This window comes from Bos indicus, chromosome 28 (assembly GCF_029378745.1).
Source record: "Bos indicus isolate NIAB-ARS_2022 breed Sahiwal x Tharparkar chromosome 28, NIAB-ARS_B.indTharparkar_mat_pri_1.0, whole genome shotgun sequence".
Taxonomy (NCBI): domain Eukaryota; kingdom Metazoa; phylum Chordata; class Mammalia; order Artiodactyla; family Bovidae; genus Bos; species Bos indicus.
The window spans coordinates 39,417,726-39,443,475 of NC_091787.1; the positions used below are offsets into that span (position 1 = coordinate 39,417,726).

At 38.7% G+C, this 25,750-nt stretch overlaps 1 protein-coding gene across 9 annotated transcripts in view; it reads left to right on the forward strand.

Moving 5' to 3' along the window:
* CCSER2 (coiled-coil serine rich protein 2) overlaps positions 1 to 25,750 on the forward strand; it is a 156,164-nt gene that overhangs the window by 56,721 nt on the left and 73,693 nt on the right. For 8 of the 9 annotated variants that reach the window (XR_002180089.2, XR_011564685.1, XR_002180088.2 and 5 more), the window contains exons 4-5: positions 8,025 to 8,115; positions 18,243 to 18,405. Coding sequence is in view for 6 of the 9 variants with exons in the window: in XM_070782270.1 (XP_070638371.1) it covers positions 8,025 to 8,115; positions 18,243 to 18,405 (254 nt within the window). In the remaining 3 variants the exon portion in view is untranslated. Of the gene's footprint in view, positions 1 to 8,024; positions 8,116 to 16,922; positions 17,537 to 18,242; positions 18,406 to 25,750 lie in introns of those variants that run through there. The other variant, XM_019953812.2, reaches the window with a different exon arrangement.

A 25,750-nucleotide genomic window follows, 5' to 3' on the forward strand; every position in this document is an offset into this window, starting at 1 on the left:
ATTGCTATAAATTTCCTTTCTAGAGCTGCTTTTGCTGCATCTCATAGATATTGGAACATTGTGTTTCCATTTTTATTTGTCTCCAGGTTTTTGTTTTTTTTTCCCTTGATTTCTTCTGTGACCCAGTGTTTGTTCAGTAGCATATTCTTTAACTTCCATATGTTGTAGTTTTCTTTTTTTTCTTTCTTGTAGTTGATTTCTAGTGTCATAGTGTTATGATGGGAAAAAAATACTTTATGTGATTTCAGTTTTCTTAAATTTATTGATACTAGTTTTGTGACCTATGATATGATCTAACCTGGAGAATGTTTTATGTGCACTGGAAAGGGATTGTGTATCTTGCTCTTTTGAATGGCATGTCCTGTAGATAATTATTAAGTTCAGAGACTAATGCAGTCTTTAAAGCCAGTGTTTCCTTACTAATTTTCTACCTGGATGATCTGTCTGTTGATGTACATGGGGTTTTAAAGTCCTCTGCTGCTACTGCTAAGTCACTTCAGTCGTGTCCAACTCTGTGCGACCCCATAGACGGCAGCCCACCAGGCTTTCCCGTCCCTGGGATTCTCCAGGCAGGAACACTGGAGTGGGTTGCCATTTCCTTCTCCAATGCATGAAGGTGAAAAGGGAAAGTGAAGTCTCTCAGTCATATCCAATTTGGACTGCAGCCTACCAGGCTCCTGCATCTATGGGATTTTCCAGGCAAGAGTACTGGAGTGGGTGCCATCGCCTTCTCCGTTAAAGTCCTCTACTATTACTGTATTACTGTCAGTTTCTCCTTTTGTGTTTGTTAATAATTACTTCCAATATTTAGGAGTTTTTCACTTAAATTGTTATACTTTCACCTTCAGAATTTTTATTTTTCATTCCCTTATGTTCTATATCTTCACTGATATCCCATACTGAGATTTGAGCATATTTAAGATGGTTGATTTAAAGCCTTTGTCTATTAAGTTCAGTGCTTGCACTTCTCAGGGATCATTTTGGTTAGTTTTTTCTTTTTCCCTTCTGGATAGATGCTGCTTTCTTTGCATGTCTCTAAAAAGGTTTTTGTTGAAAACTAATCATTTTAAATATTTTAATTTAGCAATACTGGAAATCATATCCTTTGTCTTTAGGGTTTGTTTTTGTTACGTTTTTATAGGCTATAAACACTATAGTATAGTGTTTATTTTAGTGACTTCTCTAAAATAGAGAAGAGAGTGTGAATTTCTTCTCTTCTTGTCATGTATGGTCTATGAAGTGTGTTACTTTAGTTTATGTTTATTGAGTGTTTTATGCAGAGATTTCCTTGAATACCAAATGGCAAATAAAAAGAAAGAAAAAAGAGGGAGAGAGGGGGAGAGAGAGTAAGAGAAAGGGATTAAGGGAAAAAAGAAGATAAGGAGGCAGAGAAAGAAAAAAGAATTGAAAGTGAATTAAAAGACCTTACAGTCAAATTGAAAAAAAAAAAAAAATCCTCCCAGTGACTCTGTCTGCACATTGGCTCAGTGTTGAGACAGTCCTTCAATACTTAGCCTGACCATTTACAGTTCTACCTTTGCCTTCATTTGCTCGTTTTTTTCTGGGCTAGAGATCAGCCAGAAGTGACAGCTTTGGGTTTTCTTACTTAGGTCTTTACTGAGAATACATTCTGCCCTGGGCATTTTTTGTGGCTTCTGAAATTCACAACATACATGGTGCTTTTGAATTACCTAATTTCCCAAAGAAATTCTCTCCCTAGCCTTTTTTTCTCAGTCTTTTAGTATTCTATGTTTCAACTATAATCTTTTGTCCCAGGGTGATATGGATTATTTATTTGACTTAAAATGTTTTTGACTAGTGCTCACAGCTTCTCTGCCTGAATGAATTCCAAGTTGGGCAAAGCAATGATAAGCACTTTGTATTAGTCATTCAGGTAACATCAGACAGGTTAGAGCAGACAGATACACTATTTCATGAATAAAGTTGCCACCTGTACTCTTTGGAACCAGTAGCAGAATCCCACACTAGAAAGATCTGCTTTAAGTCTGCAGTCAAGCTGGGGAGGAGCATGTTGGAAAGGCCGATCTCAATAGTGATTGGAATGCAAATCATTACAGCAGTTCTGGGAAATGGTTTAGCAGTTCCTTATGAAGTTAAACACAGACGCACTATATCACCCAACAGTCCTACTCACCTGGGTATTTATTTACGCTAGAGAAATGAAAGCTTATGTTCACACAGAAACCTGTATGTGAATGTTCATAGTAGCTTTATTTATAATAACTGAAAACTTGAAAAACCAAAGCATCCTTCAGTGAGTAAATGGATAGACAAACTGGTATGTTCATGCAGTGGAACACTTAGTTTTGTTTAGTTGCTGAGTTATGTCCAACTCTTTGCAACCTCATGGACTGTAGCCCGCCAGGCTCCTCTGTCCATGGAATTTCCCAGGCAAGAATACTGGAGTGGGTTGCCATTTCCTCCTCCAAGGGATCTTCCCGACCCAAGGATTGAACCTGTGTCTCCTGCGTCTCCAACATTGGCAGGCAGATTCTTTACCACTGAACCACCAGGGAAGCCCTACTCATCAGTAAAAAAGTAACGAGTTATTGATATATTCAGTCAATTTAGATTAATCATAAAGGCATTCTGCTGAGTGAAATAAGCCAGCTCCAAAAGGTTACATACTGTATGATTCCATTTATATGATATCCTTAAAAGACAAAACTAGTGATGGAGAACAGATCACTGTCTGCTAGGGGTGATGGGTGGAAGAGGGTGTAATTATAGCTGGATAGTACAAGGAAGTATCTTTGGGTGAAGAGATTATGTGTCTTGATTACATTGGTGTTTACACAAACTTATATGTGTTTTAAAATTCATAAACTATATAACAAAAGAAAAAATTAATTTTACCGGGTGGTGATTAATAGAAACTGGTGATGGTGTCCTTCATTTGTCAAAATCATTTAGGCTTTCTCCAATTTATTAGTGAAGGAGAAATTCATAGAAGGAGGCCCTGGCCCACCATCTGTTAGTTCACTCTTCTTGAATGGAAAAGCATTCTCAGAGACCAAGGAAGTTCTGTACACTTCTGCTAATATGTGTTCAGTCAGGGTTTTAATTCCAGTGGGACTTGTGGGAAGCCTCTGGAAGCCAGAGAGTATACAAATTTAGCTTTTCATTATCATACTCTCAGTTGATGGTTGTGCTAGGTGGTCTCCCAACTAAAACAGGTGTATGTGGATGTTGGCTCCCAACAAATGCAAGCTTGCCAGTGAGAGGAAGAGCCTGCCATCACAAACATGGGACAGGAACTCTTTCCCATGTTAAGCAGTCTCCATGCTTGTATGGCTTCCTTTCTTCCTATAATAATGCATTTCCTGGGATGTACAGATGACAGATTTCCAACCCAGTGAAGAAAAATTACAATAAATTTTTTCCCTTATCTCTTTGCTTGAATCCTTTCTGAAAGGTCTAATAATAATATCTCTGATACAGTTCTCAAAATTTGATATTGGAGAAGCAGAGACCTTCTGTAAAAATGAATATGGGAAAGACTGTCTAAGACAGATCTTAGAATCCTGTCTTCTCAGTCAGCATTGTCTCTCTTGTCAGACTCATTATTTGATAGCTTTCAGTTGTCAGTTATGTGAGTGACTCCCACACCTCAGATTTTTTTGCTGAACTCCACTCCCCTGTATATTTAGTTGTCTGGTGGACATCTCTTCTTGAAGGTGCAGCAGGATGTCAAAATTGTCAGGTTCTGATAGTGTATATTAATTTTTTATCTCTTATCAGATCTGGTTATCCTTTTCTAATACTTTATTTCAGTGAATGGAAGTCACTCATCTGTTTCTAAATCTAGGAACCAAGGAGTCATTCATGGCTCTTTTTTTACTTCTTAGTGAACTTTGGTCCTTTAGATCCTGACTCTTCTGTATGTCTTGTAATTGTTTATTCTTTCATTGTCATTGACGTTGATTATCATCAGGCTGTGTCATATGTTACATGGATTCTGCAATAACTGCTAAACTGTTTTCCCCCCATTTAAATCCATTGTCTATACTGCAAATAGAATAATGTTTCTTTAGTGCAGATCTCAATTTGTCACTTTGTAAAATAAAGCTCAACAGTCATACCCTGTCATTGAAATACAGTCCAGATTCCTTAAGATGGCTTAAATAGTGGTTCATGATGAAGATGTACTTCTGGCCCTTCCCCTTACACTTTGTGTTTGAATGTTGTCTTAGTTCCAGTTACTATAACAAAATACCATAGACTGAGTGGCTCAATCGACAGACAATTATTTTGTACAGTTTTGGAACCTGCAAATTCTAGATGAAGGTATTGGCAGATTGAGTTCCTAGTGAAGGTCTCTTCACCTTTTAACAGAATCCTCATATGGTGGGTAGAGAGAGTGTGTGCTCCTGTCTCTTTAACTTCGTATAAGTGCTGCACTCAATATGTCAGCAAATCTGCAAAACTCAGCAGTGGCCGTAGGACTGGAAAAGGTCAGTTTTCATTCCAATCCCAAAGAAAGGCAATGCCAAAGAATGTTCACACTACCACACAATTGCACTCATCTTACATGCTAGCAAAGTACTGCTCAAAATTCTCCAAGCCAGGCTTCAACAATATGTGAAGTGTGAACTGTCATATGTTCAGGCTGGATTTAGAAAAGGCAAAATTGCCAACATCCATTGGATCATTGAAAAAGCAAGAGAGTTCCAGAAAAACATCTACTTTTACTTTATTGACTACACCAAAGCCTTTGACTGTGTGGATCACAACAAACTGGAAAATTCTTCAAGAGATGGAAATACCAGACCACCTAACCTGCCTCCTGAGAAATCTGTATGTAGGTCAAGAAGCAACAGTTCGAACTGGACATGAAACAACAGACTGGTTCCAAATTGGGAAAGGAGTATGTCAAGGCTGTATATTGTCACGCTGCTTACTTAACTTATATGCAGAATATATCATATGAAACGCAGGGCTGGATGAAGCCTAAGCTGAAATCAAAATTGCTGGGAGAAATATCAATAACCTCAGGTATGCAGATGACACCACCCTTATGGCAGAAAGTGAAGAACAGAAGAGCCTCTTGATGAAAGTAAAAGAGGAGAGTGAAAAGTTTGGCTTAATGTTCAACATTCAGAAAACTAAGATCATGGCATCTGGTCCCATCACTTCATGGCATATAGATGGGGAAACAATGGAAACAGTGGCAGTCTTTATTTTGGGGGGGCTCCAAAATCACTGCAGATGGTGACTGCAGCCATGAAATTAAAAAATGCTTGCTCCTTAGAAGAAAAGCTATGACCAACCTAGGCAGCATATTAAAAAGCATATTGTGTTGCCAAAAAAGGTCCGTCTAGTCAAAGCTATGGTTTTTCCAGTGGTCATGTACGGATTTGAGAGTTGGACTATAAAGAAAGCTGAGTGCTAGAGTATTGATGCTTTTGAACTGTAGTGTTGGAGAAGACTCTTGAGAGTCCCTTGGACTGCAAAGAAATCCAACGAGTCAATCCTGAAGGAAATCAGTCCTGAATACTCATTGGAAGGACTGATGCTGAAGCTGAAACTCCAATACTTTGACCACCTGATGTGAAGAATCAACTCTTCGGAAAAGACCCTGATGCTGGCAAAGATTGAAGGCAACAGGAGAAAGCGACGACAGAAGATGAGGTGGTTGGATGGCATCACCGATGTGATGGACATGAGTTTGAGAAAGCTCCGGGAGTTGGTGATGGACAGGGAAGCCTGGAGTGCTGCAGTCCATGGGGTTGCAAGGCCTTGGACATGACTGAGCGAGTGAACTGAAGGACACTAAGCCATTATCGGGTCCCGACCATCATGACTTTGTCTAAACCTATTAATAATTATCTCCCAAAGGCCCTATTTCCAAATATCCTCATATTGGGGTTTAGAACTTCAACATATGAATTTTGGGGAATGCACACACAAACATCCAGTCTGTAACTAGTTTTAATGGTCTACTTGAGGTTATTTGAATAAAACAGGTCAGCAGACTGTCCTGTATGCCAGATTTGACCAATCACCTGATTTTTCACAGCCTGAAAACTAAGAATGTTTTTTACACCTTCAGAGGTTACAGTTTAAATGGTTTTATAAATACCTGCGTAATATACTTGATTCTGTCTGTAAGCTTGTAAAATCTGTAATACTTACTTTTCATCTTTAAAAAAATTTTTTGCCAACATTTAGAGTGATGATGTGTTTTGCTTCCTTGCCCTTACTATACTGTTATTGCAGAAGGTAGTTTCCTCTTCCATGTTTTAGAGGCCAAATTTGTTGTTCCTTAGGTGGTCTCGACTTGAATTTGTTTTACGTTGACTCTAATTTGCTAAAACTTATATCCATCTGATGAACCCTCGTGACAGTTGGACATTACCATACTATGAAGAACTGTGTGTTTGAGGGAAGACAGGTAACCTTGGAGGGTTGTTGTGCCTTTGTTAAATTAACATTTGTTAACTAGAGCCCCAAGGTGTTGGCTGGTGAACCCCAATTCAAGAAATGATCACATGGGAACTTGAAGTATAAAAGTTTATTGCTCACAGGTCCTGGAGCAAGGACATGGCATGTGTTGAGGAGCCGTGCAAGGGCAGACAGAGTGGCAGGAGCCTGGGGCACGCGCTTTTATCATCAGGGTCCATGGCTGGAGTGCTTTGAAGGTTCCAGGGTTGTGGCTGGCTTGGTCAGTTCAAACCAGAAAGCGCAGGGTTTTCATAATCTCTGTGGTGGTCTCATCTAAGGTCGCATAAGGGGCAGTACCTGGGAGACAGGGGAGACCATTGCTCAGAAGGGCTGCTGGAGAAGCCCTGTTAGGAACTTACATTTGCTTGTGACTCTGGCTGTTATCGGGGATGAGCTTGGGGAAGGGACCACTTTCAGTCCAAGACCCCTGCAGGCTGCTTGGCCAAACAAAAACGGATGCCACGGCAGCAATATCATGGAGTGTTTTAGCTAAACTCAACCAAGATAGGGATTGTCTTTTACCCAGGGTTGTGCCTTGTGTATATTGGTTTTTATATGTGTTGAATTTTTGAAGGTGTGTTTTGTGTTGCCTCATGGAGGCGGGATAACTCCCCTCCACCCAAGTTTGTTTTGGTGTGAGGACAGATGGTGCTATACATGTAGCAAGAGAATGTGGAAAGACGTCCTCACACAGTGAGACTTTCTGGGAACACTAGGGCAGGCACCAAACTACTCCAGGTTGGCTTGAGTGAAGAGGGAAGAGGCAGGTGGTTGTGGTTATTACTGTGCTTAGTGGATGGGCTGAACTGAGGATTCCCACGTGGAGGCTCGATACGCGTGCTTTGAACTTCCCTGATCTTGCTAGAAGAGGTTGACATTTTTCAGTGTGAAGTTTTGTTTATTATAAAAGCAGTGTGTCCTTATTATGAAATAAAGTGTAAAGAGTCACAGTCAAAAGGAATACAAAGAGCATAAGCACATGTTGTCTCATGTAGTAGAAAATAATAACAATTCTTTGGTATATCACCATTTGGACATTTAAATGTGCTTTTCAGCATTAAAGATGAAGTCATATTGTACAGATGTAATTGCTTCCCCCCACCATTTTACAGAACGTCTTTCCATGTGTCTAGATAAATTTCTGAAGCATCAAATATAATGATTTGTTACTGATGAATGTTAATGTGATTTTCTGTGCGTTAGTTTCCTCATCTATAATATGGAGATTATATTAGTCACAAAATCAAAGTGAAGACTAAAATTAATTAATACCTGTAAAGTGCTTAGAACAATATCCTACAGGTAATGAACACTGTGTAAGTTTTTAAAATGCAAATAAAAACCAACTGGTGGGGAAGAAGACTAGGGAAAGGATGTTAAAATAGCTTAACCAAGCAAACCAGTTGAATTTATGTTTTTCATTTAAAGATTGTATCTTTAAAATCTTTTCTTAACCATACAAACATTGAGTAAAATCAAATTCTCATATATCAGTGTTCAGAAATAATGACTATACTGAGCTAGGTTATAGCATTATTTTTTTTTGCTTTTGTTGCCAGGATATTCTGAATAATCTTGAATCATGTGACCTTGAGGATGATGACCTTATGCTTGATGTGGATCTGCCTGAGGATACACCTCTTGAAAATGGTGAGTGTGGATAATATTGAACCTCCAGAGCTACTTGACAATACCCAGTTTGGTATTTAATATCTACAGACTTCCTAATCTCTGTGGAAGTAGCCTTTTCAGACTAAGAATCAGTCTTAAGTGACATTAAATAGGTTCATTTGCACACTTGTTTAAATGTTTAAGACCTGACTTTGTAGGTCTTAGGTATATACTCTATGTGATCCATTGTGTACCTGTATCATAAAGTAACTGGTAGATAGTATTTGTCCTTTTATTCCCTTTGTGCCTACTCACTTTTTCTTCCCTTTGTCTCATTTGGATTTTAAGGAGAAATAAATTTAGAGAAAAAGAAATACCTTTTGTCTTATGAAACAGTAGTAAAGATCATTAAGTTAATAAATATTAAAAAAAAACCAAGATGGTGACCTGAGTTAATCATTTTATTCTTTTTACTCGCAAATTCAGTCTGTCTTTGTCTTTGGATCCCAGTAACTTCTGAAGTGGGGCTTTAGATAATCCGTGTAAAAGACGGGCCTGGATGCTCTTGCCTCTACTGATGTAGCATTTGTAGGATTTTCTATCTTGAAGACTGGTTAAGAACCAGAGAGTAGCCTGGGAAGCCCCTGGGGCAAAGATTGAAATGGGATCCTCCTGGTAAGAAGTATCTCAGAGAGCTGTGGCTTCTTTGTCAGTCCGCACTTGCCAGGTTTCTTTGACTTTCTGCGGCAGGGGTAGTAGAACTAAAAAGGGTAGTAGAACTAAAAAGGGTAGTAGAGCCCTTTTATACCCAGTGCTAGAAGAATACAAGGGTAGTTTTCAGAGAGCCTGGTTGGTGGTTCTAGTGCTTTACTGAGGTTCTAGGAGCCTGCTTGCTGCTCGCTTTGGTCATACTAGTCAGGCTTATTTTTTCTCCCTTACTTCTAGGATGCTGCATAATAATCACTCTCAGAATCTCAGTGGCTTTCAAAATAAACACTAATTTTTTGTTTTCTTGAATCTGTGGATTAGCTGGGACAGTTCAGTCTGCGGGACTGAGTTTAGGTCTACTCATATCTTCTTCATTTTGAAACCAGGACTCCTTGGAGCAGGACATGCTCATGGTAAATAGCAAGCAGAAGGACAACAGGGAGAGCAGAAATATGCATATAATATCTCTTAAAACTAATCACTTAGAACCAGTCCACTGACAGGTTACAGTGTCAGTAAACCTAACACCTAACACCTGGGGACTGGGAAGTGTACTCTGCTCACTGTGTAAATCTCTGTGGTGGAGGACATTGGATATGTAAGTCTATTGAAGGACAGTGTGGAGCTGAGAACACTATCTATTCTAACACAGGGACAGAGACTGTTGCATCTTCTTATGGTTCTGCTGTCACTTGGGATACTCTAGCAGTCAGTGCTGAGTTCTAGCCAACTGAGAAAGAAAGGTCACAGCCAATACCCGGGAAGAGGAACAGAGAAGACAGCAGAATGGGATTAGAGTGGCCCAAAGAGATAATAACAAGGGCATTTAGATTCCACTGCAGGGCAGTGCTTTCTGGAGCTTATAAAAGATTTCCCAATAGAACAATAGATGACAGAAAGCTTAACCACTTTTGAAATCTAAATTAGTGTCCTGGAAGATCAAATGGAAAAAATATTGTAGAATACAGAGGAAAAGCATAAACCATTAACAATTATAGGAGAAAAGTTAATGAGACTTTGTCATCTAGAAGATTTAATGTGAAGATTTTAGGGCTGGTATTGAGGGTGGCTCAGCTGGTAAAGAATCCTCTTGCAATGCTGGAGACCCCAGTTTGATTCCTGGGTTGGAAGATCCCCTGGAGAAGGAATAAGTTAACCACTCCAGTATTCTTGGGCTTTCCTGGTGGTTCAGATGGTAAAGAATATGCCTGTACTGCGGAGATCTGGGTTCGATCCCTGGGTTGTGAAGACCTCCTGGAGGAGGGCATGGAACCAACTCCAGTATGCTTGTCTGGAGAATCCTCATGGACAGAGGAGCCCGGTGGGCTTCAGTCCATGGGGTTGCAAAGATTTGGACATGACTCAGCAACTAGGCGTGCACACACACACACACACACACACACACACACAGTGAGAAAGGAAGGATTTACCTCCATGAAATACATTACATCCTTGATAATGGATTTTACTTTGACAGAGCTATAACAACTTCTCTCTGGAAGCCTGAGCTAAATCAAGAAGCAGAGAGATGGTGTTGATCTTAGAGCCTGCCTCATCTTTCAGTTCAGTTCAGTTCAGTCGCTCAGTCATGTCTGACTCTTTGTGACCCCAGGGACTGCAGCACGCCAGGCCTTCCTGTCCATCACCAACTCCAGGAGACTACTCAGGCTCATGTCCATTGAGTCGGTGATGGCATCCAACCACCTCATCCTGTCATCCCTTCTCCTCCCACCTTCAATCTTTCCCAGCATCAGGATCTTTTCAAATGAGTCAGTTCTTCACATCAGGTGGCCAAAGTATTGGCGCTTCAGCTTCAACATCAGTCCTTCCAATGAATACTCAGGATTGATCTCCTTTAGGATGGACTGGTTGGAGCTCCTTACAGTCCAAGGGACTCTCAAGAGTCTTCTCCGACACCACAGTTCAAAAGCATCAGTTCTTCAGTGCTCAGCTTTCTTTATAGTCCTGCTCTCACATCTGTACATGACTACTGGAAAAACCATAGCCTTGATTAGATGGGCCTTTGTTGGGAAAGTAATGTCTCTGCTTTTTAATATGCTGTCTAGGTTGGTCATAACTTTTTTTCCAAGGAGCAAGTGTCTTTTAATTTCATGGCTGCAGTCACCATCTGCAGTGATTTTGGAGCCCCCCCAAAATAAAGTCTGCCACTGTTTCCACTGTTTCGCCATCTATTTGCCATGAAGTGATGGGACCAGATGCCATGATCTTAGTTTTCTGAATGTTGAGCTTTAAGCCAACTTTTTCACTCTCCTCTTTTACTTTCATCAAGGGTTTTTAGTTCCTCTTCACTTTCTGCCATAAGGGTGGTGTCATCTGCATATCTGAGGTTATTGATATTTCTCCCGGCAATCTTGATTCCAGCTAGTGCTTCTTCCAGCCCAGCGTTTCTCATGATGTACTCTGCATATCAGATAAATAAGCAGGGTGACAAGATACAGCCTTGACATACTCCTTTTCCTATTTGGAACCAGTCTGTTCCACATCCAGTTGAAACTGTTGCTTCCTGACCTGCATACAGATTTCTCAAGAGGCAGGTCAGGTGGTCTGGTATTCCCGTCTCTTTTAAGAATTTTCCACAGTTTGTGATGATCCACACAGTCAAAGGCTTTGGCATAGTCAATAAAGCAGAAGTAGATGTTTTTCTGGAACTCTCTTGCTTTTTCAATGATCCAGCGGATGTTGGCAATTTAATTTCTGGTTCCTCTGCCTTTTCTAAAACCAGCTTGAACATCAGGAAGTTCACGGTTCATGTATTGCTGAAGCCTGGCTTGGAGAATTTTTAGCATTATTCTGCTAGCGTGTGAGATGAGTGCAATTGTGCGGTAGTTTGCACATTCTTTGGCATTGCCTTTCTTGGGATTGAAAACTGACCTTTTCCAGTCCTGTGGCCACTGCTGAACTTTCCCAATTTGCTGGCATATTTGAGTGTAGCACCTTCACAGCACCATCTTTTAGGATTTGAAATAGCTCAACTGGAATTCCATCACCTCTATTAGCTTTGTTCGTAGTGATGCTTCCTAAGGCCCACTTGACTTCACATTCCAGGATGTCTGGCTCTAGGTGAGTGATCACACCATCGTGATTATCTGGGTCGTGAATATCTTTTTTGTACAGTTCTTCTGTGTATTTTTGCCACCTCTTCTTAATATCTTTTGCTTTTGTTAGGTCCATACCATTTTTGTCCTTTTTTAAGCCCGTCTTTGCATGAAATGTTCCCTTGGTATGTTTGATTTTGTTGAAGAGATCTCTAGACTTTCTCATTGTATTGTTTTCTTCTATTTCTTTGCACTGATTACTGAGGAAGACTTTCTTATCTCTCCTTGCTATTCTTTGGAACTCTGCATTCAAATGGATATATCTTTCCTTTTCTTCTTTGCTTTCACTTCTCTTCTATTCACAGCTATTTGTAAGCCCTCCTCAGACAGCCATTTTGCCTTTTTGCATTTCTTTTTCTTGGGGGTGTTCTTGATCCCTGCCTCCTGTACAGTGTCATGAACCTCCGTCCATAGTTCATCAGGCACTCTGTCTATCAGATCTAGGCCCTTAAATCTATTTCTCACTTCTACTGTATTAGGTAGCCTTAAGAGGCATCAAAGATAAAACAGTATTTAGGTTTGGTATTACTGGGAAGGAGGGAATGACTTTTCTCTTTATAGCTCTGATGTCCTGAATGACTATACCCACTGCCCTTGAGGTTTTCTGTTGGGAGGATAGGAATGTTATACGGATTAGTACAAAATTTAAGGAGTCTTTGGGTTTTAGTTCCCTTGAGCTTCTGGTTTTTGAAGCTGTTGTGCAGATATGAGTAGAGTTAGGGATGGATCACTCTGGATTTGATGGGTTCAGCCTCTCTCATTCTGCCAATATCAGTGGTATTTTTGTCAATAAGAAGACTGGCACTTTGTTGAGATCTGCACTTTGGGTTTGATTTGGACACAAGTTTGCTGTGACTTCATTATGAAAAGGAGAGTCTTCTGGGATTTTAAGGAAGAGGCCATGAGGAGAATATTTCTCTGGCAGTTGCATTTCTGTACATATTAAGGTAGCATATGTGGTAGCACAGACAAGGAAGGAAGATTTGTGGTCAAATGTTCCTTGGACAGTTTTGGGCTAGGATTTGGGAACTGTCTGAGTATTGGAGATAGCTGCACTGGGTGGTTTAGTGACACTGAAGGGGAGGATATATAACAGTCATAGGGTTAAAAGTTGGTATTATAGTATACCAATATACTATATAAATATAGCAATAATATATTTGCAAGGTTGTCCTTTACGGTTTAGAAAAATTTATCTTTGAATTTAAGGGTAAAGCCAGAAATTGGGGGCTTGATTTCCCCCTCAGAATACTCTGGTTAGTCACTCGCTTACTTTTTCTCTTTTATTTCCTAGGCAGTGCAAGACTCTTCATTTTTTTCTTTAGTGCCCTGCTATTTATATTAATGGTATCTATAAGTATATTAAGAGACCTCTTTCTCCAGTGCTTAATTTATAGGAGTGGAGGCATCTAGTTTTTATATGTGAAAGACATAATTTATTCTGAGCCTTATTCTGCTTCTTTCTAAGGCTCTTTCTAAGCATTGGAAGTCTGGCAATGAGGCTGTTTACCCAATTGCTGCCTTAAAATCTTTTACAGAAAGTGAAGAGGGAGACAAGATCATATCACTTTCAGAATCTACTTCTGAATGCTCTCTAAGGGTGGTCAGTCTAAATCTAGTGGATTTTGAAATCTGCAGTGGATTTTATTCTTTCTTTGCTTATAGAACTAAATAAGAGCCCTTTTTGTGTTCACAGAAAATTCTTTTTTGGCAGCTTCTGAAAGTCCTTTTCCAACTTCTTCTGATTTCAACTGCAGTTGTTGTAGTTTATGACACACGATCCCCAAATATGGCATCTTGGCATACTGGATATTTTAAGATGAAAGAGTTTGAGAAAGTGGCAGAAATAGGAACGTGATTCTGATTTTCTCCTCCTATTGTCCATCGTCCCTGAAACAGGTCATAAAATCCTCATGTGAGAGGTGCCCTCCTCATACCTATAGGAAAAGACCATCCTTATCTCTGAAGACAGATTAAGATCCTAACAAACAAACCTTTGCTAAGCTTCTCCAGTCTACCATGCTTATTCATACTTCCTGCCATATTCCTTCTCCACTCTTCTTTGAGCCTAGCATAAAAATACACAGGTCTAACTGTTTCTTTGGGTCTTGTCTTTTTCCTCAAGAAGGCTCGCATGTCACGTATTAGATAAGTCTGTATGCTTTTTTTCCCGTTAATATATCTTGTCTGTTTTATTTTCAGACCCAAAGAGAGTTGAGAAAAACTTCCCTCCTGTATACAATCATGGGTTCGTAAGTCCACTTTAGGTTTTTCACACTGCCTTTTCCATTCTTTTTTTTTTTTGTTCCTAAAGTTCCCTCTTATGTAGGAATTAATTGGTATAGACATAGGGGCCCTGGATTATCACTTCCTAAAACTGTTTAAATTCCTCTGCATATATCTCCTAAACTTGTTTAGACCTTAGAAAGTATATAGCCGTGGCTCTCAGCTCAGAATGAGACCAGATCTAAAAATTCACCTTAAGGAGTTTTCCCCTCTTCTGCAGGAAGATTAACTTTAAGAGGTATAGAGCTTCTGAGGCTTCTGGCCACTTGAGGGGGTAGGGAAAGGAGGGCAGAGGGAGAGAGGGGGCAGAAGGAAATCAAACACAGAATGAGGGAAGGAGGAGTAAAAGGCAAAAGGACTTTAGATTTGAGCTGTGATTTGGGAGGATCTAAAGAGAGAGATCGTTCTCTTCTACATTTTTCTTTTACCTTGGTCAAGCAATCTCTTAAGGAAATAGTTCTAGAATCTGAATTTCTTTTAGCAAACCAGTGGGTATTTGAGGTTTGCTTCCTTTTTGCTCTATAGGGTCGCTCGAATGAGCAGTTGTGTTATGTACGTGTATCACTTTATTTTCTTGCTCAGGCTCTTCTGATGCTCGCTCAGTGCCTGCAGATCAGTGCCTGACATTTGGCACATTCGTAGTGTCATCTTAAGGTTTATGAAATTTTCACAGTGTATGTTTTCTTAGATGTACTCTTTATGTGTTCTGTTTTAAACTTTTTTCTGTTGAAAAAGATGTCTTTCATTGCTTCCTGAATCCTATCCCACTAAGTTATGGTGTCTATTAAGTTATACATATTTCATGTTGTTTCCTAAGGCCGCGTTTTTGTTAAACATTTTATTGGGGTAATAATCATAGGAGGTCAGTAGTACTGTTTTTGATCACTTTTTAGTTACTGTATTTTTTTCTGGAAATTTTCTTTTTCAGTACTAATGGTGTTTAGTAATAACAGGTTCATGGTTTTTCTTTTTTAACATGAGCTTTTCTTCTTTCAAGCCAAATTTCATCTAAAAGCTTTCCTGTTCAGATTGTAAAACCTCCTGCACAATACATTTTTCCCAGACTTTGTGATGTATATAATTTCTTCCTACTATCTTCAGAGCTAGTTGTTAGTCATACATAGAAATACTATGTGTTATTGGTCATTATTTTCTTAGAAGTTTAAGTTATCAGAGAAAGAATCTAGGTTACTTTTGGCATCACATTTTATCCCTTATCAAATTAGAAGAAATGGGTATGATGAATGTTAGATGTAGACATCTCCATATCCTATGCCTTTCAATTAGCTGTATTAGATTCTCTTTCCCTCTTCAGAGGGTGCACGTCCTAGTATTATTTGTCTCTTACTCATAGTAAAAGAACTACTAAAATCTGCTGCCTTTTACTTGTGTAGCTAGAAAGCCCCTTCAGAAGGCCTTTATTTATTCTCTATCCCTAAACTCACAGGGTAAAATCTGGTGTGTAGATAGTTTTGATCAGCATATTGGTTAAACATTTTTTGAACTGGAATACCTTTAGGGCTGCCCCATCCTTCCCTATGATATTACACATTCAAAAGGATTTATTCCCTTAGTCTTGTTTGTCCTGTTCCTTCATTGACTCTGAGAACTTGCTTTAAATTAACTCCATCTTGTAATTTTATTGGCTCTGCATTTTATTTCTGTTATTTCTTTCCCTCTGTCACAGAACCCTTAGCTTTTTCTAAGAAGCCTCAACTAATGTTATTAAGTATTTTTGTCTCAGTAACATTTTAAAGTATATCAAAACATGATTGATGGATGCTGTAGGTAAGTAGTATAAGCAGGACATTCAGAGTCTCAGAGCAGTCATTTTTCTGAGTTTAAGCCTCCTGCATCCCAGTTTTAACAATAGTCCTCTGTGGTCCTGGAAAATACTTGTTTCCCGTTCTTATTTGCCATTACGCTGACGGTTGAATTCACGTTTCAGTAAAAGTGCTCAATTTGGAGCCTGTGTGTAGTACTAGCAATCCTGAGTAAACACAGCATATCAATTTAATAAGAGCAGCACATTGATCTCTGCAGTATAATTTCCCAAAGTATTTAACCCCGTCTCCTGGCCTCATTATTTTGCTTTTTAATACTCTGTGTACTCTGTGTTGATGGTATCATATTTCAGATTCTTATTACAATATTTCTTCTTTGGGGGGTGGAATTTTACCTAAGTGAATAGGAGCTTTCCTAGTGGTCCAGTGGTTAAGACTCCACGCTTCTACTGCAGGGGGTGCAGGTTTGATCCCTAGTTGGGGAGGTAAGATGCTGCATGGAGCAGCCAGAAAGACCTGAAGGCTTTACCTGCGTGAATTAAGAATGTAAAGTAGATATAGATTATCCCTCAGCTACATAGAGGTGCTTAAACTAAAGTAAGATTTTAATGCCATGTAGAAATACTTGAGGAACTTAACTGTGTCTATGAGTATAATGCAAATGTGAACTGAAAACATTTTTAAGCTTTTGTATGGGTTATTTTTCAATTTACTTTTGTATTGCAGTCATATTTTCTACTCCTGATTTTTTTTTTTGGCATAATGGTCACCATACCTTTATTTACCTAATAGTCAGGTTTTCATTATTGATCTTTAAAATATATATATCTCTCTTAATTTATCCCGATAAGATGATAAGAAATCATTTCAAATGTAAGACTTCTTTAAAAATTTTTTTAAACTATAAAACCTAAAATTTTTTCCCAAAATTAGTTCTGCTAATGGAAATTTTCTAATAAACAAAATTTCAGTATCTTTTGAAACTTTATTTAAATTGTTACTCATCTACAAGTAATATGTTCACAGTGAGTTCAGTGTATATAAGAATTGAACATATGCACTTTAACTGCATCAGCCTTTCTTTTTTGGAGTGGGGAAGTTTGTTTTTATGTGGTATCCTATGCTTCCATATATCAAATTCAGGTTTGAATTATGTGAAAACAAATCATTTAAATAATGAGTTTGCTTGTTTGTTTTTTTCCATTGGGGAGGATTACATTGATTTCTGAAGCTTTCTTATTGCAAGGAATTCTGAACATGCAGGATTTGAACTTTCTCGAGTAATAATTGTTCTACTAGAAAGCCCTTTCCTGTTCCTGGCTTGGGTTAGTGTTTAGCTGTATTTTTAGTAACAGTCCTAACTCAGAGGCTATGTACGCACTGAGAAGATGGAGTCACAGGGTAAACTGGGCTTGCTTCCCACAGGGAGGGCTGGGAGTTGAGCAGGAAGGAAGGCCTGTTTGTTAGAGCAACTATGTCTGAGTAGGCAGCAGGCGACACAATGTCTCCCTTGTACAAAGTAACTCTCTTAGCGAGTGCTCAGATATGTGAGGAAGAAGTGTTTGGGTAAGTGAAGGAGAAGCTTGGGGTGTTTCAAAGAGATTCCTTTCATGTTTTTGTGGCATTTGGATTTCAGGGAGTGTACTGTTTGTTGCAGCAAAGTACTGGCTTTGTTTTCCGTGGCGTTTTAGAATTTTTGAACAAGCTCTACTATCGGCAGTTTGGAACGTTTTACTTTCTAAAACTGTGAGCTTAATTTAAAAAATACGATTTGTTTGTGATGAAAAGTTAATTTGTACTTCTTGAAATCAGTAAAAAATTAACTGTGACATTCATTTTTAGGAAGGAGTTCTTTCCCAGACTTAAAATCTTCTACTTTTTATTGTCATTTTCATTCTGAAGTCTGAGCCAAGGACTGATAATGATGAAAACCACTTAAAGCTGATTACTGGTGTTTAAAATGTATAATGTCGATTTCAAGGATAATTTGCTTGTTTTAAAACAGGGGGCTGTTGTTACTTCAGTGACTGTGATGAAAAAGTTTTTAAAATTTACTTCAGTTTGAATAATATAAAGTTCAGTTTTCAACAAAAGAACTAGTCATTTTTCTTATGGAAATCCTGATTTTTTTTGTGTTCAGCTAACATAATGGCTGTTATTTTAGAATACCACTTTTATATTTTCAGCAGCCTTTAATTATCAAGCTATAAGTAGTTAACTTTTATAGAGTGTATGTACATGTTTCTAGTGTTTTGCTTTTGGATTTGTCTAGTGGAGTGTGACAATATGAACCGCTTTGACCGATCAGACAGAAATGTTCGACAGTCTCAAGAAGGATTTTGGAAAAGGCCACCCCAGAGGTGGAGTGGACAGGAACATTACCACCTTAGCCATCCTGACCACTATCATCACCATGGAAAAAGTGACTTGAGCAGGTGAGTCTAATTTAAAATATGTTTTCTCTCTTAACTAGTTTTGAATCATATTTCCCCCCAACCCCTCAAAACTGTTTTTTGCCTTTATGTTTAGAGGCACCGAAAAACATTTCAAGTTATCTGTGGTATTAATTGGAATAATATGTCTAATTCTTTTGTTTTGCCCTAAATCTTTTTTTCTTAGCTTTGTCATGAATATAAGTATTTATGTCTGCTGTTTGAACTTTAAAGTTTGATGTTATTGTCTAGTTCTCATTTGGAAATGATCAGGTGTTTACTTTGTTAAAGTTTATTATGTTTCAGATATTAATGTGTGAAATTAGTGCCAAGTGATTTGTCTTCTTTTGTTCATATAATAAATTGAAATTTAAAAATTCCTGAAGTATGATGTTAGAATTCTTTTTCTTTTGAAGTGTAACGTAGTCTTTAATTTGGTCAGATCTTATGTATAATGTGGCTATGTAGTCATTCAAAGCTGGGATCACACTCTGGCCTGGTACAGTGTAGCTTTCTTAGCTTAGATAATTTTTTAACCTCTCTCTGCTTCAGTTTACCCTCTGTAAAGCATGCTTAATAATACCTTTCTCTCAGGCCCAAGGATCAGGGATAAATGTGCCTGGAGCAGTGTTTGACTTACTGTAGGCACCCAGTGGCAGTTATTAATTTTTTTCCTTTTTATTCTCTCATCTCATTCCCCTAGGGATTTAAAGTCCTTTTGGAGCACATTATTAGTACAAATAGTAAAATTGGGATAAAGAAATAGTGGAAAGGGGAAAATACGAGGTGCTGTAGAGTTCTTGAAGAAAGAAAGAAATTTGTCTCTAAGATTCCTTATAGCAAAAGAAAAGAACAAAAAGCAAAGAACAAAACTTGATCCATTACAAGATTTATAATGTTCATGGATAAAGCATATGTTTCTCAGTTGATTTGCTTTTATGAGACAGAAACCTGTAAAGGATTGCTTTGCATGAGTTCTTATAAGGAGAACACCTTGTGATGTAGTGGAGAGGCCTCAGACAGAATCCCAAAGTAGAATTAATGACAAATTCCTTAAATTTTTAATTCCTTAAATTAATGATAAATTCCATAAATAAAAAATCCTTTTTTATTTGTGTTCTTCAGTTCATGCTACAAAGAACTCTAGTCTGAGAAAAAGTAGTTCTACAAGTGAATCATTGGAGTTCTACAACTAAAGTTCCTTCTGTTGATAAAGTCTGATGCCAGGATGAAATTTATAGAGTGTCTGGAAGAATATACGTAGGACATATCCTCCCAGACATTATTTTGGCTGTTCTGTTCCTTATATCTGGACTTTTGATAAGTAATGGACATGAGAGAGTTGGTACTATCAGACCAGCATCTGATGTAAAGATAGTCTTCATTGCTAATAATGATGATGATGCTTCCTTCATCTTTGATGGTTGGTTTGTAAGAAGGTCAATTTAAGGCTAACTTAAGAAAATTTAGAAGCCTACCTAAAATGTGAACCTTGTGTACAAGGTAAGATTTATTCAACCATTTAACAGGTATTTATTGAGAACCTGTATGTTGAGTTCTAAACTCTTAAGCTGGAATGAATTTGGAGATGGTGTGAGAGGTGAAAGCTATAGATTGGTAATAGCTTCTTGGAGCATTGTTTGGAGAAGGATAAAACAAATTGTGCAGTGTGTGAGCTTAGTTGGAATCATTGCAGTTATCAGGTTGGTAGAAGATTTTTGTGCCTTTTCCATCCCATAAAAAGATGAGTAGTAAATATTTCCTGCTGCCAGGGTGTTTAGATATGGGAGAGAGAGGTGTGTAGATAGTTATAATGCGGTAGTACAGTGTAATGATGATAAGTGCCTTGAAGTGATGTGTACAGGATTCCAGGAGCATGCAATTTTTTGCTTAGGATAGTGGTGTATCAAGAAAGTTACTGTTGAACTGATAACTTGACTGTAGCAATTGCAGAGGATGAGTTTCTATATAGGGGCTTCCCAGGTGGTGCTCGGAGAAGGCAGTGACACCCTACTTCAGTACTGTTGCCTGGAAAATCCCATGGACGGCGGAGCCTGGTAGGTTGCAGTCCATGAGGTCGATAAGAGTCGGACACAACTGAGTGACTTCACTTTCCCTTTTTACTTTCATGCATTGGAGAAGGAAATGGCAACCCACTCCCATGTTCCTGCCTGGAGAATCCCAGGGACGGGGGAGCCTGGTGGGCTGCCGTCCATAGGATTGCAAAGAGTCAGACACGACTGAAGCGACTTACATGCACGCATGCAGTTTCTATATAAGGATGAGTATTCAGGTGGAAAAAATAGTGTGTACAAAGCCATGTATGAAACACTATGGCGTTTTCAGAGAGCTACTCTTAGGTTCATAGCTGAATTGGTAGGTCATAAATGTGATCTCTAACTATAGATAGCAAAAACTATCCATGCCTTTTAAGATAAAGGGTGACAAGTTTCAACTTTGTGAGACTGTTAATAAGAATGTCCAAAATGGAATGAATTACCTGGATATAGCAATCTCTGTCCTTGGGAATGATCAAGCTGTGACTGATTATTTATCTGTCAGAAAAGTTAAACATTTTTCAGAAACTGTATTCCTGGATGTCAATAGGTGTAGAAAAGAAAACCTTTGATCAGATGACTATAGGAAGGACAAGTTAAATGAAGATTTTTTTTTAATAGTAGACTCCAGCACGTTTAATATATAATGATAGTTCTGTGATGTTGCAAAAAGCGGTGAAGAAAAATATGTAGCCATTTCCCAAATCACACGACAACAGATCCCTTCTATGCAGTGAACTTTGAGGTACTAGTGATTTGTGGGTCATCCACACTCGTGAGTCTGAATGAGGAGAGAGAAATGCATAATGCTGTTGATGGTTGCTGATTTGACTCAGGGCAGAACTTCCCAACAAATGAACTGACACACACTGGTTTCTTGTGACTAGTTATAAGTTAACCAGCTGATTTATTGATCCCCTCAGGCTTTTGGGTAGCTGTGTGAGGTTTAGGACTCTTAGATTTCCTAGAGCCAGTTACGGTGTGGGTGGTAGAGAGAAAAACCTCATCCAAGATAAGCCTTACTCCAGCCAACGTTAGAACTATTATTTTCTTTCTATACCTTGATTTTAAAAGATTTGGATGTGCTAACCCCAGGGCCTTTTACTATATAACATGTATAAAAGTTCCTCTTCCCATTCTTTGACTTCTTAAATGTTGCTGGTTCCCTTTCTTGTCTGTCCTTTAATTCTCATTGTTGTCATAATTAATTATAGGATTATGTCGTATCTGTAACTCAGGGGACTGGTGGTTCAGAATCACTCATCTACCTTTTCTGTGTTTTTGTCAGTACTGCATTCTCTTTTCACCTAACCTAACCTGTTAGTCCTTTTTTTCTCTCCAGACCTCCCCTTTCCCCTACAGTGTTACTAGCCAAGTGAAATTCTCTTACATCTTAACATCCTTGACCTCTTCCCCTACATTTTGCTGATTGTAACTTTTCCCTGAGTGTAGCATTCCTCAGTAGCATTCTTAGATGAAGGATTCTTATTTTTCAGTCACTCTAGAACTGTTCTCTTTAGGGGTGAGGTTTTGTCTTCATTCCTCATCTTAACTTCTGAATGAAATGTTCTTAAACCTCTTTCCTTTGCCACTTAGGGAGGGCATTTGTCTTGATCAGCTTCTCCTTAAGGGTCCCATTCCCTAGCTCACAAAAATCTTGGCCCCAGGCTCACTTCCCCCTGCATTGTAAGTTTTGCTACAACTCTAAATGTAGCTTTCCTGTACGTGATTCATTTAAACTTCTGGCTTCCTAGTTCCTCTTAAATTAATGTGTAAAAATCTGTCATCTGAGAATACAGATAGTTTTACGTTTTTCTTTCCAGTCTGGATACTCCCTTCCCTGGCCCCACATGATTGCTGTGGCTGGTACCTCTAGTACAAGTTGAGTGATAAGAGCAGTCATCTGTGTCTTGTTTCTGATCGTAGGATCAAAGCGTTTAATCTTTTACTGTTAAATATGATGTTCACTGTGGGTTTTCATAGATGGTCCTTATCAGATTGAGGAAGTTCCCTTCTGTTCATATTTTGTTGAGGGTTTTTTTAATCATGAAAGGGTATTCGATTTTGTCAAATGCTACTGCTGTGTCTATTGATATAATTATTTTTCCTTTCATGCTGTTAATGTGATATATGCCTTTGATTGATTTTTCAGATGTACTAACTTATTAACATTTCTCAAGTAAATCTTACTTGGTCATGATATCCTTTTAGATGTTGCTAGATTCAGCTTGCTAAGTATTTTGTTGAGGATTTTCTATATACATTCATAACAAATATTCATAGTTTTCTTGAGATTTTTTTGGGTTTTTGATATTATCACACAGATTGAATTGGGAAGTGTTTCTCTCATTTCTATTTTTGGAAGAGTTTGTGAAGGAGTTTTGTTAACTCTTCATTTAATGTTTTGTAGAATTAGCTGTTGAGGTTATTTGGGCCTGGGACTTTTTTTTGCAGTGAGTGTTTTGATTACTGATTTAATCTCTTAGATGTTCTGTGGATGTCTGTTTTTCTTAGTTTGTAGCGTTGTTCACGTCTTCTGTTTCTTTGGTGACCTTCTTAGTTGTTTTATCTGTTAATGAGGAGGAAACATTAAAGTCTCCAGCTTAAGTATATCATGTAGGGAAGGTTTGATGGCAACAAATTCTCTTAGGTTGTTATCTGGGGATGTTTTAGTTTGTCTTTAATTTTAAAGGATAGTTTTGCTGCATATAGGATTCTTGGTTAACAGTCTCTCTTTTATAACTCCTATGCTTTCTGTTGAAAAATCAGCTGTTAATCTTATTGAGCATGTCTTCTAACACAATAAAAGGACTTTTTTTCTTGTTGTGTTCAGGATTCTTACTTTTTATTTGGCTTTTGTTGGTTTGAATATCATGTGTCTTTTAGTTTATCACATTTGGGAATTAATGATTAGAAAGAAGTTTCCTTAAATGTCTTGCACCAGTAAGTTTCCCAGCCTTTTCCAAGGGGCTGTGTGTGTGTGTGTGTGTGTGTGTGTATTCAGGGATACCTTCAACAACATGATAAGCAGTTTGCAGTACTGCCTTAGCTCTCATCCTGTTTGCTCAGAGGCTCAACATCAGCCAAAGATGAGGGAGTAAGACCTTCGTAGGTATTTCCTTGACTTCCACACGTGTATGGCCTTCTCTGTGCCCAGGAGTATGTTAGGGCTTTCCAAAGCTTCCTGTGGACATGTGATTCCTCAGGTTTTCCTTTAAAATTTTTCACTTTCTTCTTTGTCCCAACTGGTATTGCCATCTCAGGTAGCTGAGATTTTTAAACCATTGTCACTAATTTTCTTCTCTTTTCTCTTAAAACATATTGGAGTTAAGGCCGTTCCCACTGAGGGAGCTCTGAATCAGCTCAAATAAAACAACTGCTGAGAATGGACCTTTTCTAGGGAGGTGCCGTTTAGGTCAAATAGTAACACTTCTCTGGAAATGGTGTTGCTTGGAGAGTTCCAATCCGAGTTTACCTCCCATCTCACCCTTAGAGATTGCTGAATGTCACAGCTACTGCACTTGTAAAGCTGTTGTTTTTCAAGCTGCCACAGAGCTAGGAAGATAGACAAGGAAATAGAATAAATTAAATGTCACAGAGTTTGTTCTCATGAAAGTCAGTTGGTTTTCTTCAGTAAGTGCTTTTTAGTTGTTAATTCCAGAGTTGATTTGGTTGTTTCTAAAGTTCGGAGAAGGCAATGGCACCCTACTCCAGTACTCTTGCCTGGAAAATCCCATGGATGGAGGAGCCTGGTAGGCTTCAGTCCATGGGGTCGCTAAGACTAAGGACTAAGCGACTTCACTTTCACTTTCATGCATTGGAGAAAGAAATGGCAACCCACTCCAGTGTTCTTGCCTGGAGAATCCCAGGGACAGGCGAGCCTGGTGGGCTGCTGTCTATGGGGTTGCACAGAGTCGGACATGACTGAAGCGACTTAGCAGCAGCAGCAGAGTTGTTAAAGAGTTGATTTTGCCAAATTTGCCAGTATTCTGGATAGCTCAAATGGTAAAGAATCTGCCCGCAATGTGGGAGACCTGTGCTCGATCCCTGGGTTGGGAAGATCCCCTGGAGAAGGGCATGTCGACTCACTCCAGTATTCTTGCCTGGAGAATTCCATGGACAGAGAAGCCTGGAGGGCTACAGTCCATGGACTCGCAGAGAGTTGTACACGACTGACCGACTAATACACACACTCTTAGAGTTTTTATGTAGGAGTGGATTTTTGGAGATCTTTGATTCTGCCATTCTGTAAGTACTTCCTTCTTTTCCTTTTGTCATGACTGTTCAAAAAAAAAAAATTAATGGCCTTTATTTTTTAGAGCAGTTGTAGGTTTACATGCCCTGGAGGGGAGGGCATGGCAGTCCACTCCAGTATTCTGGCCTGGAGAATCCCACAGACAGAGGAGCCTGGCAGGCTGCAGTCTGTAGGGTCCCACTGAGTTGGACTCAACTGAAGCAACTTAGCATGAATGCACACGTGGATACGTGTTTAGTTTGGTAAGAAATTGCCACGGCTGTACATTTACTTTTCTTCCAGCAATGAGCAGGAGCGCCTATGGATTCATACCCTTGTCAGCATGTGGTGTTGTGGATTTTGATCATTCTGATATGTGTTCAGTGGCATGTCATTGTTGTTTTAATTTGCGCTTCTCTAATGGTATGATTTGGGGCCTTTTTTCATATCCTTATTGGCTATATCTGTGTTTTGTCTTAGTGAGATGTCTGTTTAGGTCTTTTGCTTATTCTTAAAATTGGGTTATCTGTTTTCTTGTTGACCTTTAGGAGTTCTTTATGTATTTTAGATACCAATCCTTTGTCAGATACATTTATTACAAATATTTTCTCCAGTCTGTGTTTTGAATTTTCATTTTCATAATGATATTTTTCACAGAGCATATATTTTTAATTTTATGCAGGACAACTTGTCAGTCTTTTCTTTCATGGGTTGTACTTTTTGTGTCATAGCCAAAAACATATTGCCAAAGTCACCTAAATTTTCATTGTTACTTTGTAGTTTTGCATTTTACATTTAGATCATTGACCAGTCAGTGTTCAGTTAATTTTTGTGAAAGGTGTGCAAAGTGTTTTTTTTTGGTGTATAAATGTCTAATTGTTTCAGTACTATTTGTTGAAAAGACTGTCCTCTCTCCTTTGAATTGCCATTGCTCCTTTACCAAGGATCAGTTCAGTTCAATTCAGTTGCTCAGTCATGTCCGACTCTTTGTGACCCTATGGACTGCAGCACGCCAGGCTTCCTTGTCCATCACCAACTCCCAGAGCCTGCTCAAACT